Raw genomic sequence first — 16,941 nt, 5'->3', positions numbered from 1 at the left:
TCAGATACTGTGTTTTTATTCAAAGCTCCCCAGATGAATATTATGTGCAGCCAGGGTTGAGCACCCCTGCTTTAGAGCATGTTACAAAGTTAGTAAAATCCAGTCTCACAGTGGATGCAGAGGAGATCCCTGGAGAGGGCGGAATGCGGAGGCAGAGACAGAGGAGGGTGTTGGGAGCCTAGAGCTGGAGAGCCTTCAGGGAGGGTCCATTGGACGGCAGCGTGGGAGAAGGGGTGGGACTTGGCTTGTAGCAATAACAGGGAAACACATACCAAGCACTGATTATCATAAATGCAGGGCCAGCAGACTGTAGGAGGGCAACACAGGAGTCCATTTAGAGAGTGTGTAAAGGCCACTGAGACGAGTCAAAAACCTGATGTCCACACTTGGGGGCTTATATGCTCCAACTCTGATGCAGTATTGACGATGTGTGTATGAGCGGGCAGCTGGGTAGACAGGAGGCCCTGGGCTCTAGATGGCTACAGCTCTCGTCCTTCCCCGAGTGAGCCTCAATGCAGCCACTGCGTTAGGGAGGGGCCAGAAGCTTCAAAGCCATGGTGGCGTGGGTTTAAATCCAGGCTCTGAGCTTCTCCTTGGAGCAGCTGTGGGACCTGAGACAGTGGGCTCACCCTCTGGGGCCTGGGATTCCTCATCTACATAGTAGGTTTGTTCCGAGGGGACCACTCGAGAGCTCATGCAAGGACCCTCCTAAGTGCTCTGCGCATGGGGTCTGCTCCTCTCTGGTGAGATGGCCTCTCCTTCCAGGGCTGGCTCGGGCTGCCTCAGGCTCCATCCCCTGAGGGCCTGGCCAGAGCCATGTACCTGTGGAGGTGCAGCTCAGCATCCCAAGGGGAAACTGCTTTACTCTGTAAATTATCAGAAATTTAGTTTTAGCAATTGAAACAACAACAAGGAACACAGAAACAGGCAGCTTTCCAGTTCAGCTTTTCCATTTCCCATCACGAGATCAGGCTGAAGAGCTGATTCGTGACTATTTGTCAATACACCCACTCTCTTTCCTTCTGGGTGTGGCCTGCAGGTTCTCTGTGTTGTTTTCTGTGCCTGTTATGTTCAGGTTTCCAGGAGCCTCTCTTCCCTAGTCCAGGATCACCATAGCACCAGCATCACCGACTTATATTTAATATTCAGGGATTCTCAGCCTGGCACAGTTCTAAGTGCTTGTCAATATAATCCCCTTTAATCTTTCTATAGCCCCTGAGATTTCATCATTACCAAAGCACTTGTCCAAAGTCACCTGGTAAGTGGTGGGAGGAATCGGTACTCACACGCAGCAGGCCTTCTGCCTCCAGAGCCCCAACTATGCGGTCATGAGGGCAGGCAGGGACCACTGCCTGTTTTCTCCTTATACGTCACATGATGGTGGGTGGTAGTGATGGAGAATCCTATATTGCAAAGATTATGTACATCGGAGCCAGGGAGATATGGCTTTGAATTCTCTACCTACTCACTGTGTGACTTTAGGCAAGTTGCTTAATCTTTATGAACCTTGATGTTCTTATCTGTAAATGGGGATAAAAATGAATCTGTTTTCACTGATGCAACCACCCAATGGGTTCATTTTACCCACTGCCTAGACAGAGCTCATTTAGCAAGACAGGGGGATAGCAATAGAGAAAGAGTAATTCATGCAGAGCCAGCTGTACAGAAGACCTGAGTTTTATTATTACTCAAATCAGTCTCCCCAGGCATTTGGGGATCTGAGTTTTTAAGAATAATTTGCTGAGTAGTGGCCAGTGAGTCAGGAGTGCTGATTGGTTGGGTTGGTGATGAGTCCAACTGTCCTCTTGCTCTGAGTCAGTTCCTGGGTGGGGGCCACAAGACCAGATGAGCAAGTTTATCAATGTGGGTGATGCCAACTGATCCATCAAGTGCAGGGTCTGCAAAATATCTCGAGCACTGATCTTAGGTTTTACAATAGTGATATTATTCCATAGAAGCAATTTGAGGAGAGTGAGGGTCAGAATCTTGTAGCCTCCAGCTGCATGACTCCTAAACCATAATTTCTAAGATTTTGGCTAATTTGTTAGTCTTACAAAGGCAGTCTAGTTCACCAGGCAAGAAGGGGGTTTGTTTTGGGAAAGGGCTGCTATCTTTGTTTCAAACTAGAAATGAAGTTCCTCCTAAAGTTAGTTTGGCCTATGCCCAGGAATGAACAAGGACAGCTTGGAGATTAGACTCAAGAACGAAGTGATTAGTTCAGGTCTCTTTCACCATCTCAGTTATAATTTTGCAATGGTGGTTTCATTGACATCTTTTTCTCTTAGCCAATAAGCTGGCACATTGGCTAGTTGCCTGGCTACATTGTGTGAATTTTCTCATGCAATTGATAAAACAATTCTATAAGATAAGCCATCACATTCTATTCAGTGGATGAGGAAACAGGGCTTGACTCACACACTGACCAGAGTCACAGCACCGGCAGAACAGGGTGAGGCTGCTGGTCCCTGCGACGCTGAGCCCTCCCCAGTGTGATGCAAGCCCAGGAGGCAGCATCGGTGCAGGGAATAGAGATGGAGTCCATGAGGCCTGGCCCGGTGCAGTAGATGCAGAAAATGCAAACTATCATGTCTGGTGCAAGTGCAAGTATTTATCAAATGATGGGGGCTTTGGCTTGTCATTTTTTGTGGTCATAAAGTAGAGTTTGGTGATACTCATGCCTTTGGCAGGGAATATGGTCAAATGTCCAAGTTCCTTTTGTCTTCATGACAAAAAGGATCAACGTTTTCCCGGGAAGCACTGCCATTCGTCTTTTGGCCCATGAGAGTTTTTATTAATTTCACAAATATTTCCCAAGCCCCCAGTGCTTCCCAGATCCAGTGTTCTTCAGGTCTAAGCCTTGGGGACTCAGTGTGACCCCTTGCTCATGCAGCACGTAGCCTAGGGAGGCGATTTGTTCACTCTGGAACTTGTCCTGCTTAGAAGGGCTCCTGGCACCTAGAAGCTCTGAATAAATGTTGGAGTGAGTGGATCAACAGTAGCAAAGGTGAGGAAGTGACTGACCCTGGAGCCATTAATGTCATACCCCTGAGGCTCTTGGCCCATCTGCAAAAGGAGCTTGGACTCAGTGTGTTCACTTACTGATCCAATGGACCTGTGTGTGCTGTTGTCCTTTGTCATGTGTCACCTCAAAAGTAGTGGGTAAAGGCTTCTGCCCAGACTGCAGGGCACAGTCCTGAATCAGCCAGCTGGCTGCCCAGCGTTGGGCAGGCCATAGCAGAATGAAGTGGGGTCACAGGTGCACAGTGCTCAGAATAGAGCTTGGGGCAAAATGCCACCGCCAGTGTCACTGCCATCCTTGTCATTGTTCATCGTATTCCATGGGCCTGGTGTTGATGAAAAGAGTCAAACTCTATAAAATATTTGAGGAGATTTATTCTGAGCCAAATATGAGTGGCAATGGCTCATGACACAGCCCCAGAAGATCCTGAGAACATGTGCCCAACGTGGTCAGGCTATAGCTTGGTTTTATACATTTTAGGGAGACAGAAGACATCAATCAGTACATGTAAGATCTGCATTGGTTTGGTCCAAAAAAGGTGGGGCAACTCAAAGCTGGGGGAGCAAGGCTTCCAGATCATAGGTAGATTCAAAGATTTTCTGATTGGCAGTTGGTTGAAAGAGGTTATCTAAAGACCTGGAATCAATACAAGGGAGTCTGGGTTAAGATAAGGGGTTGTGGAGACCAAGTTCTTATTATGCAGATGAAGGTCTTTAGATAGCAGGCTTCAGAGAGAATAGATGGTAAATGTTTCTTATAAGACTTAAAAAGGTGCCAGACTCTTAGTTAATTCTCTGCCACATCAGAAAAACAACAACAACAACAACAACAACAAAAACATAAAGGGAAGAAGATTCTCTATACAATGTAGATTTTCCCTTAAAGAGGCAGCTTTGCAGGGTCATTCCAAAATATGTTAAATAACTATATTTTAGGGTAAAATACTTCAGTTTCTTTCAGGGCCTGCTGTCTGTTGTGTTGGTATTTTCTTGCTACAAGGAGTCTGTTTTGTCAGTCTTAAGCCCTCTGTTTTAACATTATAATTTGCTGGTCAGCTGTGCCTGAATTCCAAAGGGTGGAAGGTATAGTGAGGCATGTCTAGGTAACCATTTGTGTCATGGCCTGACTAGTGCTTCAGGTTTGCATTTGAATGCCCCTGACCAAGAGGAGGGGTTCATTCAGTAAGTTTGGGGGCTTAGAATTTTATTTTTGATTTACAGTGGTGAGGGTTGTGGATGTGGCCATTGAAGGTGTAATTGGCTGGGGCTGGCATTGCAGGTGCTAAGAGAATTTACCAAGACAGTCATAGGTAAAGAAAGGCAGATTTATTAAAGTACGAAGGTATGAAGATAAGTTGCAAGGGTACCACAGGCAGCAGAGCAGACAAGGGGCTGTCTGCAAAGAGTCAGAGACTGGAGGGAAGTTTTAAAGTGCCATGCTGGAGGGGCTCCATGCAGATAAGGTTGTGCTGCTGGGGCTATGTGCAGAACAAGGTATTTGGGAAAAGATGTTGTGCCAGCAGGTTGTCTGTGATTAGCCATGTCTCAAAAAAATTGTTCTCCCGCATCTGGGACCCCTTCCTTGTTGTTGCTTACTTATCTTATTAGGACTCCACACTGGATACAGGTACTGTATTGAAGCAGGAAATTTTCCCTAGCCCCTTTGTGGGCAGGAACTGGAACGTAGGCACTGGAGCTAGCTGGCTGCTTCTGCACCAGCAGGGGCAAACTCCACTCACTCAATCCCATTGAGCTCAACCCCTCACAGGAGTTGAGCAGGTACAGGAGCTGGGGCAAGTGCTTTGGGATGCTCAGAGGGGCGAAAGTCCATGTGGGCCTCACAGCAGCATCTAGAGGGGAGTACCCATGACCCCCAAAGTCCCAGAAGGAGTGTTACAGTCAATGCTCTTTTAGCTTTGCCACGTGCAGATGTCTTAAGTGTTAACAGCTCAGTTAACACTTTTTCGCTTTTTCGCATGAGGTGGCTGCTTTCCGCCAATAAGGGCAGACAGTCAGTGTATAGTCTTTTGCATCCACACCTGTGGTACGCGAGCTCTTGTTTGGCATCCAGGAAAAATGAGGTTGAAGTGATTGAAGGATGGTGAATGAATTGAAGAGTGGTGACTGCGGAGGCTTGTATTGCTGATGAAAGTGGCTCTCAGTGGGAAGGGGAGCTGGAAAGGGCATGGAGCGGGAAGATAATCTTCCCTCAGAGTTTGGCCATCCCCAGCCAGATGCCTCTGCGAAACAACGCTGTCAAGCCATCCTTCTGAAGTCAAGCTGCTTCTCTCCAGCCTGCAACCGTAGTCTCTGGGGAGGCATCCAGCTGCTTCTCCTCTTCTCCTCTCTCTGTTGGTATAGCCTGTTGGTTTTTATGGGCATAGGATGGGGGGTGGGGCAGGCCATGGATGGTTTTGAAAAGGCAACATTCGAGCAGGAAAATAGAAATGCATGTGCTTACTTTGGGCCACAGTTCCAGGCCTGAGGGTGGGGCCCTTGCCAGGACCTTCCCTCTTCTGCCCAGAGTTTTCCTGTCTCCTGTCCCTATCAGTATGTGGTAGAGGGATCCCAGGTTGATGTGCCACTAATTCTACCCAGGAAAAGGCTGGCTCCAGGGGACCTGAGAGAGGAGGCTAGGTTGGAGCCAAGCCTGGAGAGAATACGGAGCCTCTTTTCTGTTTGCACAAAGGCGGTAGATGGAACCTGGGAGCAGCGAGACATGAGGTGCAAGGCTGTGCTTGTGGAACAGTGGGCAGGGCTGCAGGAAGGCAGGGCATGGGATGACTGAGGCTCTGTGGAGAGATCCCAGGCTAATAGTGAACAGGCCTGTGTGCCCCAGGCACCACGGAGCTGAAACACATTCCCAAGTCACAGAGAGCCATGAGAAAGGAGGCTGACAAGCTGTGTAGAGAAAGGAACTACTAGGATTTGTCTGTATCCACAGACACTTTGACACCAAATGCATGGAGGTTTTCCTCACACCAACAACCTTGCCAACTCTCTGACATAAGCTGGATGTCCAGTGATCCAATTCAAACTCAATCCTGTCTACCTGGGTTCAGCATCAGATCCCACTGGTTAGGGGTGCAGCCCCATAAGACAGGCCTCACTTGAGGTGCAAGTTGTGAGTCCTGGGCCTGCAGTACTTCTGACCAATCAGCTTTACATCAGGGGCTCCCATGATGCCCTCCTCTAGGTTAATAATTTTTTGAATGGCTCAGAGAACTCAGAAAGCACTTTTCTTACTGAACATGTTCTATGATAAAGAATATTGCAAAGAGTGCTGATGCACAGCCAGATGAAGAGTTCCACGGAGCGAGGTTTGCAAGGAACCCAAATGCAGGGACCTCTCACCTGTAGAGCTCCTCCTAGCAGGTGAAGGCGTCCTCACCTGTACACCATCCACCTAGCAGGTGAGTGTCCTCACCTGTACACCATCCTCCTAGCAGGTGAAGGCATTCACTAACCCAGAAACTCTGTAAGACCCATCCCTTAAAGGTTTTTATGGAGGTTCCCTGACATTAGACACGATTGATTAAATCACTGGCCATTGTTGATTAGCTCAGTCCCCAGCCCCTCTCCTTTCTCCAGAGATTAGGGGCGGGGCTCAATGTCCCAACTCTCCAATCATGGATTGGTCTTTCTGGCAAACAGCCTCTACCCTAAAGCTATCTAAAGGTTTGTCAAGAGTCACCTCATTAGCACAGGCTCAATTAGCATATGTTTGAAAGGAATTTATGAATAACAAAAGACGTTCCTATGACTTCAGAAATGTCAAGGGTTTTATTAATAGAAGCTCTGTGACAGAAACTGTGGAGAGAGATATATATGTATGTGTATGTTTGTATATCATATGGGGGCTATAGGCTCTTGGCCCCCTAAAGACCCAATTTCCCAGTGAGTTACAGAAACTTACACACCACCTTAAGGTTACAGAAAGATGGGGGCTTAGATTCTGGCAAACCAGGTTATGGGAGGGAGAGAAGAGGCTTGGCCAGCCAAGGTGGCCTTGTTGTGTAGATGAAGTCTCCCTCACAGAGAATAGGTGGCACATGTTCCTTTTCGGACTTTTAAAGGTGTGGAACTCTCCATCCCTCCTGGATCTTGGGAAAGGCATGAAAAAGGGAGGGAGCCTGGCTTCATTGATAGAGATTCTCTGCAGATACAAATTTTTCCCACTTAAGGCAGTTTTGCAAGGTCACTTCTGCCTGGTGGCCAAGCAGCAGCCTTTTCAATACATGTCAAAGAAATATGTTTGGGGGTAAGAAATTTTAATTCCCTTCCATCACAATACCATACAAGGAAAGGGAGTGAATCTTGAGGCAGGAACTGATGATTAAGGTTAATTGCAGTCACTACAACAATGACAATACCAACATACCTGGCCTAGGGAATGCTGCCTCCCTGCCATGGTTCACCAGCCTCTATCCTTGCTGCAGCCCTGGGAATACAAGGAGGGAGGTACTCAAGTATCCCCAGTCATTTTGCTTTAAGTGGACACAGAGAAATGTGGCTTCCTTAAAGTCCACAAATCACTAAGGGGTGGGCCCAGGGCCTAAACGCAAGGCCACCTGGATTCCATTGCAATGCTATCTTGTCTGTTTCCCGCAGTGGTTCTGGTGGGAGATTCAGGGGTTAGGATGCAGGCTGCCAATGACTTGATCAAGTATATTTTATGAGAGGTCAACTAATTGCCTTCCTCTTCTAGGGCAGTGCCCCAAGCTGCAGGACTACCGGTTCTTGGTTTTGAGTGACTGTATTGCCACAGGCTTTATTTTATACAAAGCAACTAAATTAGCCAACTGCTGCACGGATGTGGCTGGATGAAGAGGGTGGAAAGGGTGTATGGGGGTGTGCTTCCGCCTACTCCTTGGTTTGCTGAAGAATTGGCCTGGTCATTGCAATGGAAGAAACAACACCCGCTTCCCAAAAATCCCTGAAGAGCAAGCTAAGTCAGCAGCACTGTTTAGAGGTAGAACATTGCCAGCTCCTGGTCTCCCCCACTCCTGCCAGTGGTGGGGGTGGGAAGGCTGGAAAGTGTTTTGGGTGATTTAAAGCAATTTGAAGATACACAGCTCTGCAGTAATGGAGTGATGTGGATGAATCTTTATTCCGTACAATTCTTATAAACGTTTACTTAGCATCTACTGTGTGCTGACCACTCGACTATTCATTGGGTATACAAAGATAGAAGATACCAACGAGGACTTACTTGCAGCTCAATGAGAAATAGATTTGTTCACAGATAAGGTGGACATTGCTGATGTGGTCAGTACTGGAACCAGGGAGTGAGAGGTGAGGGGCTGCAGGAGCAAGGAGGAGCGGGCACGTTATCTTGCCTGGGGAGGCTGAGATGGAGCCTGGGATGTTGCCCTGAAGGAGTGGGGGGTGTCAGACACCAGTCAGGGAAGGACCCTCAGGGCGGAGGGAACAGCCATGCAAAGCCCAGGGTAAGGGACCACCAGACTGAAGAGCGTGGGCACTTGGGTCCCACCTAGGTGGAGATCAGGTGGGGATGCAGGGCAGGCTGGAGAGGGGAGCTGGAGCAGTTGGTGAGGACCCCTGCTGTGAAGCCTGATTAGGAAGTGGGGTGTACTCCTCGCAGAGGACCTGCAGGTTCTAATGAAACTCAGACATGAGGTTTGGTACAAACAAGTTCAACACATGCTGAGTATCAACTGGAGAGCAATGTTGCTGTTGTTGTTTAATTTTTTATAATACAGCAATGTAGGGTTTTCTATAACACAAGAGAATTCCCTGGTTGCCCCCTAGTAAACTTCTGGAAGATCCCAAATTGTCATGTAGTCTTTCCCAGAGCTATACCCTCCTAGCAGGAACTACTAATGATAAGTACAGTTACTAAGCATCAGTGAGCAGCTTCTGACTGTGGGCAGCCTGTTTTGTTGGTTTGGGGGAGTGGTGGAGATTGTGTATTTGGGGTTTGTTTCTTTCATTTGTTTGTTTGCTTTGACCAGTCCTCTTGTCAGAGGGTTTTTAAATGCATTGTTTCATTTAACATCCTTTTGAAGTCGGTGATTCTAGAGGACACTCAGGTCTCGTGAGGCCCAGTGGCTTCTCAAGGTTCTGCTGCAAAGGAGCTGACCTCAAATTCAAGGGGGTAAAGAGCATAAGAGGCCTTCCGGGACACTATCTACCTCCCAACAATGAGTGAAAGAAAGCCATTCCTAGAAACTAAGCACCTAGTCTGCACTGGTCCCATTGATTAGTATGTTACACATGTGCCCAATAGGTCCTCGTTTTGATGCTGTGATGTAGGTTTTATTAGGCCTGATTCCTAGTGGGGAAACTAAAGCTTTGGGGACTGGCTGTCCACTGTGGTCACTGTTACCTCTCCTTTCCCTGTCCCGCAGGTCAGGGAATTCCTGGCGCTAGGACTTCACAGCACTAACTATAGAGGGTGACTCTGAGCTTATTGAGAGCCTGCCCAGGGCAGCCCGGAACACCAAGCTCAGCTGGAGGCAGCTGGTTTGAGAAAAACCAATTTCTCTTTCCAATTTTAGAACTTCTCACACTTTAATGTGCACATGAATTACCTGGGGATCTTGTTAAAAGGTGCATTCTGATTCTTTTGAGCTGAGGTGGGACAAGAGATTCTGCAATTGCAACTACTTCCCTGGAGATGATGGTGCAGCTGGGATATCATGTACCGCGGTTTGAATAGTGTGTGTCTGAACTCTAAACCTTCACTGGGGGTCGCCCTTTAGGTGGACATCCAGCAGGCACATAGCTGTCTCCTGGTCCCCCTCTGCCATGCCATGAAGCTGGACACAGGGTTCAACTCTTCTCTGCCTGGTCTTTTCTGCAGCAGTACACACAGAGCATCTCTCCAGAGGTTCCAGGGTCCTTGGCAGCAATACCCAGCCTGTCTTCCCATGGCCCGTCCCATGGAATGGGAAAGCTTCTAGGCCCAGTGAGACCTCACCACATGTCAGTATCACTCTTCACGGGGACTTCTTCTGTAACCACAAGGCCCCATTTGGGGGAGCCCTTGTCTGACTCATCTTTTGCTTCACACAGCCTCCCATACAGAGTGTGCTACAGGAAGCATGGAAACCAACACAGGGACAACTCTCACTGTCCTGGTTAAAAGCTCCTGGTAGATCCTGTTCACCCGCAAGATGAAGGCCTGATTGCTTAGGATGGAAGTGAAAGCCATGGACATGTGATGCTCCTCTCACCTGTCCCTGAGGTGCCCCAGCCCTCCTGCACACCTTGTATTTCAGACCTTCAGGGGGCAAAAACAGTGTCTTTCTGCAAGCTATGGCCTCTGCCCGGACTATCCCATCTCACCTTGTTTTTATTCCTGACACAATCCCCATCAGCCTGCAAAGCCCAAACCAAAGGCTGACTTCTCAGGAAACCATCTGAGATCCTGGGATCTGAGAGCTCCTCGTGAGCTCCTGTGTTTCATGGTGCCGCGCTCCATCCCAGCCATGGCTCAGTTTAGTTTAATGATTTGTGTTACTTTGTTCCTGCTCCACTAAGCCATGAATTCGTGCATAGAAGGGACTGAGTTCTATTTATATTTGGAGGCTGTTACGAAAACATACTAAGCGTGCTAAATATTTGCTAAAGCAAAAATGCAAAACGCGTCTCCAAATAGCACCAGGTAGAGAATAGATCCCAAAGTAATTATCAAACTGAACTCAACAAGATGTTGGATTTCATTTTTCATTGATAAAATGTCTCCCGGAACAACTTGAATTTTCTTTCATCCACGTCACCCTTGGTCCAAAGTCATGTAAGTGGATGCACTTGCAGAACTATTGCTATGTTGTTGTTATAAAAATCCTTGAACATCTGAAGGAAAAATAATTTCTCAGTGAAGGGGGTATTAAGTGAATCCCATGCCAGAAGTCTCCAAGTATATTATGTGAGTTTAGAGTTTGATACATGCAAAGTTTGCAGGAGATTCCTTCTGTCATCTACAAATATATATTGAAGTGAGTTGAGCAGACATGTGAGCATGCTGTTGTAATACATGCAGTGGGACAGGAGCCAGCATGCAGGTCTACACAGCATATAGAGGGGTTAATGAGAGGCTGCATTGCTTGGCAACTAAACAGAGCTTTGGAGCTGGACTTCCTGGGTCCAGACATTGCCTCCCACTTACTATCTGTAATCTTGGGCATGTTGCTCAAATTTCGAGTGCCTTAGTTACTCCATCCATAAATTAAGGGTGATAATATTAGATTTATGGGTAGGATTACTATAAGGATTAAGTAATTAAGTAGATTAAAATTTCTGTAAAGCTCTTGGTGCACAGTACCTTGTAAATCTCAACTGTCAATGTTGCCATTGTTATTCTTAGACCCCCCCTCCTGTATATGTAGGAGAGGGCACCTGGATGGATGGCACAGAACTGAGATCTGAAACAGGAGTGGACATCACAGGTGTGTGTGGGCCTGAGCGTGTATGCACACAAGGTGTTGGGGAGGGATTCTGGATAAAGATGAGGACATGCACGAAGGCAGGGGTTGTGACCAAGCAGGGGTTTGCAACCCTGGTTGCCCATTACAATCACCTGGGAAAAATTTACAAAGGTTTAATGTTTAGGCCACACCCTCAGAGAATCTGAGACGGGCCCAGACATTGGTGGACTTATAGCCTCCTAGTGATTCCGATGGGCAACTATAATTGACGACCAGTGAGAGAGCGCAGTTTGTTCATGGAATGTAAAGCAGGCTTCTCTTGACTTAATGTCTATTCACCTTGAAGATGTAATGTAGGTATCACCTCCTTCAGGAAGCCTTCCATGACGTTTCTACGGTACTCAGTATATATCTCTTGCACAGTACTTTACAGGTATATTATAATTATCTAATTAAATAGCTATAACATGATCATACACCTCTTCCTGGACTGTGTGCATTTATGTTTGGCTCCCCAGAGCTCGGCACACCGCTGGGACAGAACCGGCACTCAGTTGGCAGAGTGAGGGAGTGAACAAAGGTGCTTGATTAGCACCCAGGTGATGAGGGTGAAAGTGTGGCAGGCGTGGATGGCAGGGCCTTTTTTCAGGGAATTTCAGCTATGACAGCTCTGGGCTGCAGCTGCCTCCTTGTTAGTGTAAAGGGCCTCCTCGTTCTCTGGAAAAAACCCTTCCAAGCTCGCCATCTGATTGCACAGGCTCGGGCATCTGTGGAGTAGAAAAGTCCTCTTGTGGCTTAATTAGAAGCTTCTTTAACCTTATCTAAAGCCATTTCTATAATCAACTTGAGGAAACATAATCCTCCCAAAGACACATTTAATAAATAGCTTTTCTTTTTTCTCTTATTCACTCTGGTGGCGGAGCTCAGGATTCGTGCTGTGTTTGCCGGTGCCACTGTGTTGGTGGCGTGCTGGTGGTGCTGTGAGGGAACAAGGAGCCTGGGAGAGGCAGTCTGAGTTCGGGAGGCCTGGGACACCTCCCACGGACACCGAGCCACCTATTCATTTTGTAAAGAGTCACTGACCCCCACTCTCTATCAGCTGTTGTGCTAGGGGCTGGGAATACTGAGAAGGCTAAAGCTCAAAATGCAGGCAAACAGGGATGTAGGAAGTGAAGCCAACAACACGTGGGTGGAGGTGCTATGAGAGGTGCCTGTGCAGGTCAAGTAGACGTCAAGAAGGATCTTAGACTTACACGCGGAGCATTGGAGAAGGTTCAAAAGAGTCATCAGAAGCAATATGGACTGTGTATGGACTCTCTGAATTTAAAACAAAAGTTGAAATTATTTAGAGAAAAAAAAAAAGAAACAAGGAGACACAAAATTGGCTTCTGAAATGGTTACCTGGTAGAGGACAGACAAGTCCAAAGTGATGAAAAGAAGAAGAAAGGAAACTGGAAGGTGACGGGGGAAGGTGCTCAGGGAGACCAGCAGCCTGAACAAGGGCCTGGGGTTGGAGAGGGCCAGGTGTGTGTGCAGCCCACTGCCGGCAGGTTGGTATGGCTGGGAACGGGAGTGCATTGGGCCAGGATGGGAGGTGGGCAGAGGTGAGGTGGGGGGCATTTTCAGGAGCAGTTGTGCCATGTGCTGATGCAGAAGGTTGGGTCTTATTAGTGAGAGGCACTGGTTCAAGAATCTATATAGAAGTCACTTACAGTTCATCCAAAAGCCTCACTCTCTAGCCAGGAAGTTTTGTAATGACTGACCCTGTCCACCATATTCCCCATTCAACCTTTACTTTTCTTTTCTTCTTTATTTTTTGAGACGGAGTCTCACTCTGTCACCAGGCTGGAGTGTAGTGGTGCGATCTCAGCTCACTGCAACCTCTGCGTCCCGGGTTCAAGCAATTCTCCTGCCTCAGCCTCCCAATTAGCTGGGACTATAGGCACCTGCCACCATGCCCGGCTAATTTTTTTTTATTTTTAGTAGAGAGAGGGTTTTACCATGTCGGCCAGGATGGTCTCGATCTCTTGACCTCGTGATCCGCCTGCCTCAGCCTCCCAAAGTGCTGGGATTACAGGTATGAGCCACCGTGCCCGGCCCCAGTTTTTACTTAACACTTTTGACCATGATGTATGGGAATGGGCCAAGAGTGGCCATTCCCTGTTTGACCCTGCCTGCCCCAGAGCCAGTGCTGGAAGTAAAGCTTCCATCAGAAGAAAATGCAAGCCATTCCCTCATTTTGGGGTTTCATAGCTTGTGTCATCATCACAGACTTATCTTACCTTTTGGAAGAAGTAGCTCAGAGATGATGCTGTGGCTGAATGATGTTCCGTATCTGGAAGCAAGTCATCCATGATAAAGCAAAAATATGCAACATTCAGAGAACCTTACTGGGTGCCAAACTCCTCCTTCCCTCTTTTTCTTACTCTTGGATGTCTCACTTTACCCAATTGGTCTCCATCTAGCACCAGTCTTCAGTCTAAGAATAGCAGAAGAAAATTCCAGCATTTCAAGCTAGGCATTGGACTTGGATCCCCTCATATTTTACATCCAAAAGCAGTAATTTGCTTTGCATACTCACTTTACAGATGGGGAAACTGAGGCACAGGGCAAGGAAGAGAAAGGAATGGGATTGGATGTGGCTATGGCTGTGTGTCCCTGGTCTATTGTGCATAGTGGAAAGCTCCGCGGCACTTTTAATTGTTAACTCACGTTAATGAGTGGAAATATCCACCACTGAACAAAGCTCCCTATGGACAGAGACCCTCTCTTGTTCATCTCTGAGTTCTCTCTTATTCTAAACATGTGCCTGGGATTAAATGCTTGAATAAGTGATGAAGCTTAGAGGTCAGTGGCAGGCCTTGGCAACTGGCTTCCTGCCATCCTCAGCGATGTGACCTCTCTTCTCACCTCTCCAGAATTCAAGTTACTCCCCCAAAAGATGGTTCTCCTGGTTCTAAACTGCAGCTATCTAAAGCATTTCTGTCCAAAGGGCCTTCTCCCAAAGCCTCTAGGCCCTTTCTAGTCTAACTCCTCTACGTTTTAGTTAATGTAACCAGGAATCCCCCATAAGAAATGTGGAGTGAAGCCAGGTGTGATGGCTCATACGTGTAATCCCAACACTCTGAAGCAGGTGGATCACTTGAGCCCAGGAGTTCGAGACCAGCCTGGGCAACATAGTGAGACCCCGTCTCTATAAAAATTTGTCTGGGTGCAGTGGCATGCACTTGTAGTCCCAGCCAGAGGTTGAGATGGGAGGATTGCTGGAGCCCAGGAATTTGAGGCTGCAGTGAGCCATGATCACACCACTGCACTCCAGCCTGGGTGACAGAGTGAGATCCTGTCACTAAAAAAAAACAAAAACAAATGTGGAGTAGTGCGAGGAGGATGGTGGAGAAAAGCTATGGAGCACCTACCGTGCATGAATTGCCTCATCCTCAGGTGCTGTGAGGTTACAGAGATGCTCTCTTCTCTCAGGATGTGTTTTAAACACTTACTATGCAAAGGTGACATGGTGATGTGGCTTCATAGTCATACATCCCTTCCATTGAATCCCTGCTGTGTGTGAGGTTGGGCATTCTTTTACTGACTTTCATTTCACTTTCTGTAATTGGATGGCCACAGTAACTCTACCAAAGGGTATCTGGCAGGATTAGATGGGGAGCACCGGCAAATACCTGGTACTCTACCTTACACATAGGAGATAGTGATGATTGGAAGTTATAACTGCTGTGAAGTACTGCATCCAGAATTTGATGGGATACAGAGTAGAGTCCAGTAGGTGGATCTGGGGTACCTTGAGGAGTTTGGGGAGAATGTGAGTAAAAATTTCCAGCTGGTGGCAACTGTGAAGACATCATAAAGCAAGTGTTGTTGGCTCTGGGCATTGAAAAGTAGGGTGAATTGAGTTTTGTGGTGATGGGATTAGAAGGCTTGGATAGAAAAATTGAAAGGGGATATCCAGGATAAACGAAGAGAGAGAGAAAATATTAAAGGTGCAAGATGTTTATGGAAATCTAAGAGTAAGCTGTACTCAGAACATACATGAAAGTAAAATGAAATGGAAAAGATACACTGGGACTAGGTAGTGGGCAGTCTTGCCTGCTAGACTAAGGGCTTTGGATGTTTTTCTATAGACAGGACCTCAATAATTTATTGTTGCCATTGCTGTTTTAGCTTCCAGATCAAACATGATAACACGATCCTATAGTACTATGAGGTGTAATATAATACTACAGATGTACAGAGAAAGGAGAGTGATTTATTGAAAACAGAAAAGTCAGTAAAGACTTCAGGAAGAAGGCTACTCCTGACTTCATGGAGTCAGGAGCCTTGACTACCACCTTTTTTTGCCTCTCCAGATGTTGAACAATCCAGAGAAGATCGCTGAGCAGATAAGCAAGGATCTGGCCTGGCTCACGTCCCATATGATGGCTCTGTGGACCCAGTTCCTGGACACGGTCACTCTGCACTCCCAAGTGACCACTTATCTCACCCAGGAACACCACACCCTGAGGGTGAGTGGCCAACTGCTGTGCATTCTCTGATCACATGCATTTGATTTCTTTGGAGGAACCTTTATGAGAATTAGATCAAGCATTGGGATTGGCCTCTAGGTCTTCCTGCTTTCCTGTCTGTACCGTGATCATGCAGGGTGGCGTTGTGAACTTTCTTAGCCTCTCAGGCCTTTGCTGTGTCATTCATAGAGTACTTGCCTTGGCAATCTCAGAGGATTTCAGAGCCTATCACAAGAAATATTAAAAGTATTTTGGAAAAAGTGCTTTTCTTTTTTTTTTTTTTTTTCTTTGAGATGGAGTCTCGCACTCCACCCAGACTGGAGTGCAGTGGTGTGATCTCAGCTCACTGCAATCTCCACCTCCCTGGTTCAAGCAATTCCCCTACCCCAGCCTCCCGAGTAGCTGGGATTATGAGTTCACGCCACCACACCCGGCTAATTTTTTTGTATTTTTAGTAGAGATGGGGTTTCACCATGTTGACTAGACTGGTCTCGAACTCCTGACCTCAGGCAATCTGCCCGCCTCAGCCTCCCAAAGTGCTGGGATTACAGGCATGAGCCACCGCGCCCAGCTGAAAAAGTGCTTTTTATTGTAAGACATTGCTCTCTGTGTGTTTCTCTGCCACCAGCTTAGATGCATATGGGTAGGTGCTGATGCATAACTAAATATGTTGGTATTTAGACCAACATCTCATTAGAACAAGATGACAAAACATAATGAAGATCAGAGTCCACAAAATGTTCAAAGAGCATACATGACTGGGTTTGGGAATTCTGTTTCATCTGCATTTATTTATGGACCCTGTTCACAGAGGTCTTATATTCTAGTAGGATAAATAAGACCTCAAGTTAAAAATAATAGCAAAAGCAATGCAAGAACAGATTCATAGACTGCATTCACGTGTGTTCATAAACCAAGTGTGGGCTAAGAGCTCTGAAGGAGAGAGATCAGTTTGGAGGAATGTGAAGACTGTTGATTCAGGACCTTCAGGTCAGGGGCATGCTTCTCCTCCT

General features: G+C 47.0%; 1 protein-coding gene across 7 annotated transcripts in view; it reads left to right on the top strand.

Moving 5' to 3' along the window:
* FAM135B (family with sequence similarity 135 member B) overlaps positions 1-16,941 on the top strand; it is a 364,859-nt gene that overhangs the window by 300,178 nt on the left and 47,740 nt on the right. For all 7 annotated transcript variants that reach the window (XM_054498901.2, XM_054498898.2, XM_054498894.2 and 4 more), the window contains one exon: positions 15,773-15,928. In XM_054498901.2, the coding sequence (XP_054354876.1) occupies positions 15,773-15,928 (156 nt within the window). The remainder of the gene's footprint in view (positions 1-15,772; positions 15,929-16,941) is intronic.

Source organism: Pongo pygmaeus, chromosome 7 (genome assembly GCF_028885625.2).
Source record: "Pongo pygmaeus isolate AG05252 chromosome 7, NHGRI_mPonPyg2-v2.0_pri, whole genome shotgun sequence".
NCBI lineage: Eukaryota > Metazoa > Chordata > Mammalia > Primates > Hominidae > Pongo > Pongo pygmaeus.
The sequence above is the reverse complement of the archived record's forward strand: the minus strand, read 5'-3'. Positions and strand labels throughout refer to the sequence as shown.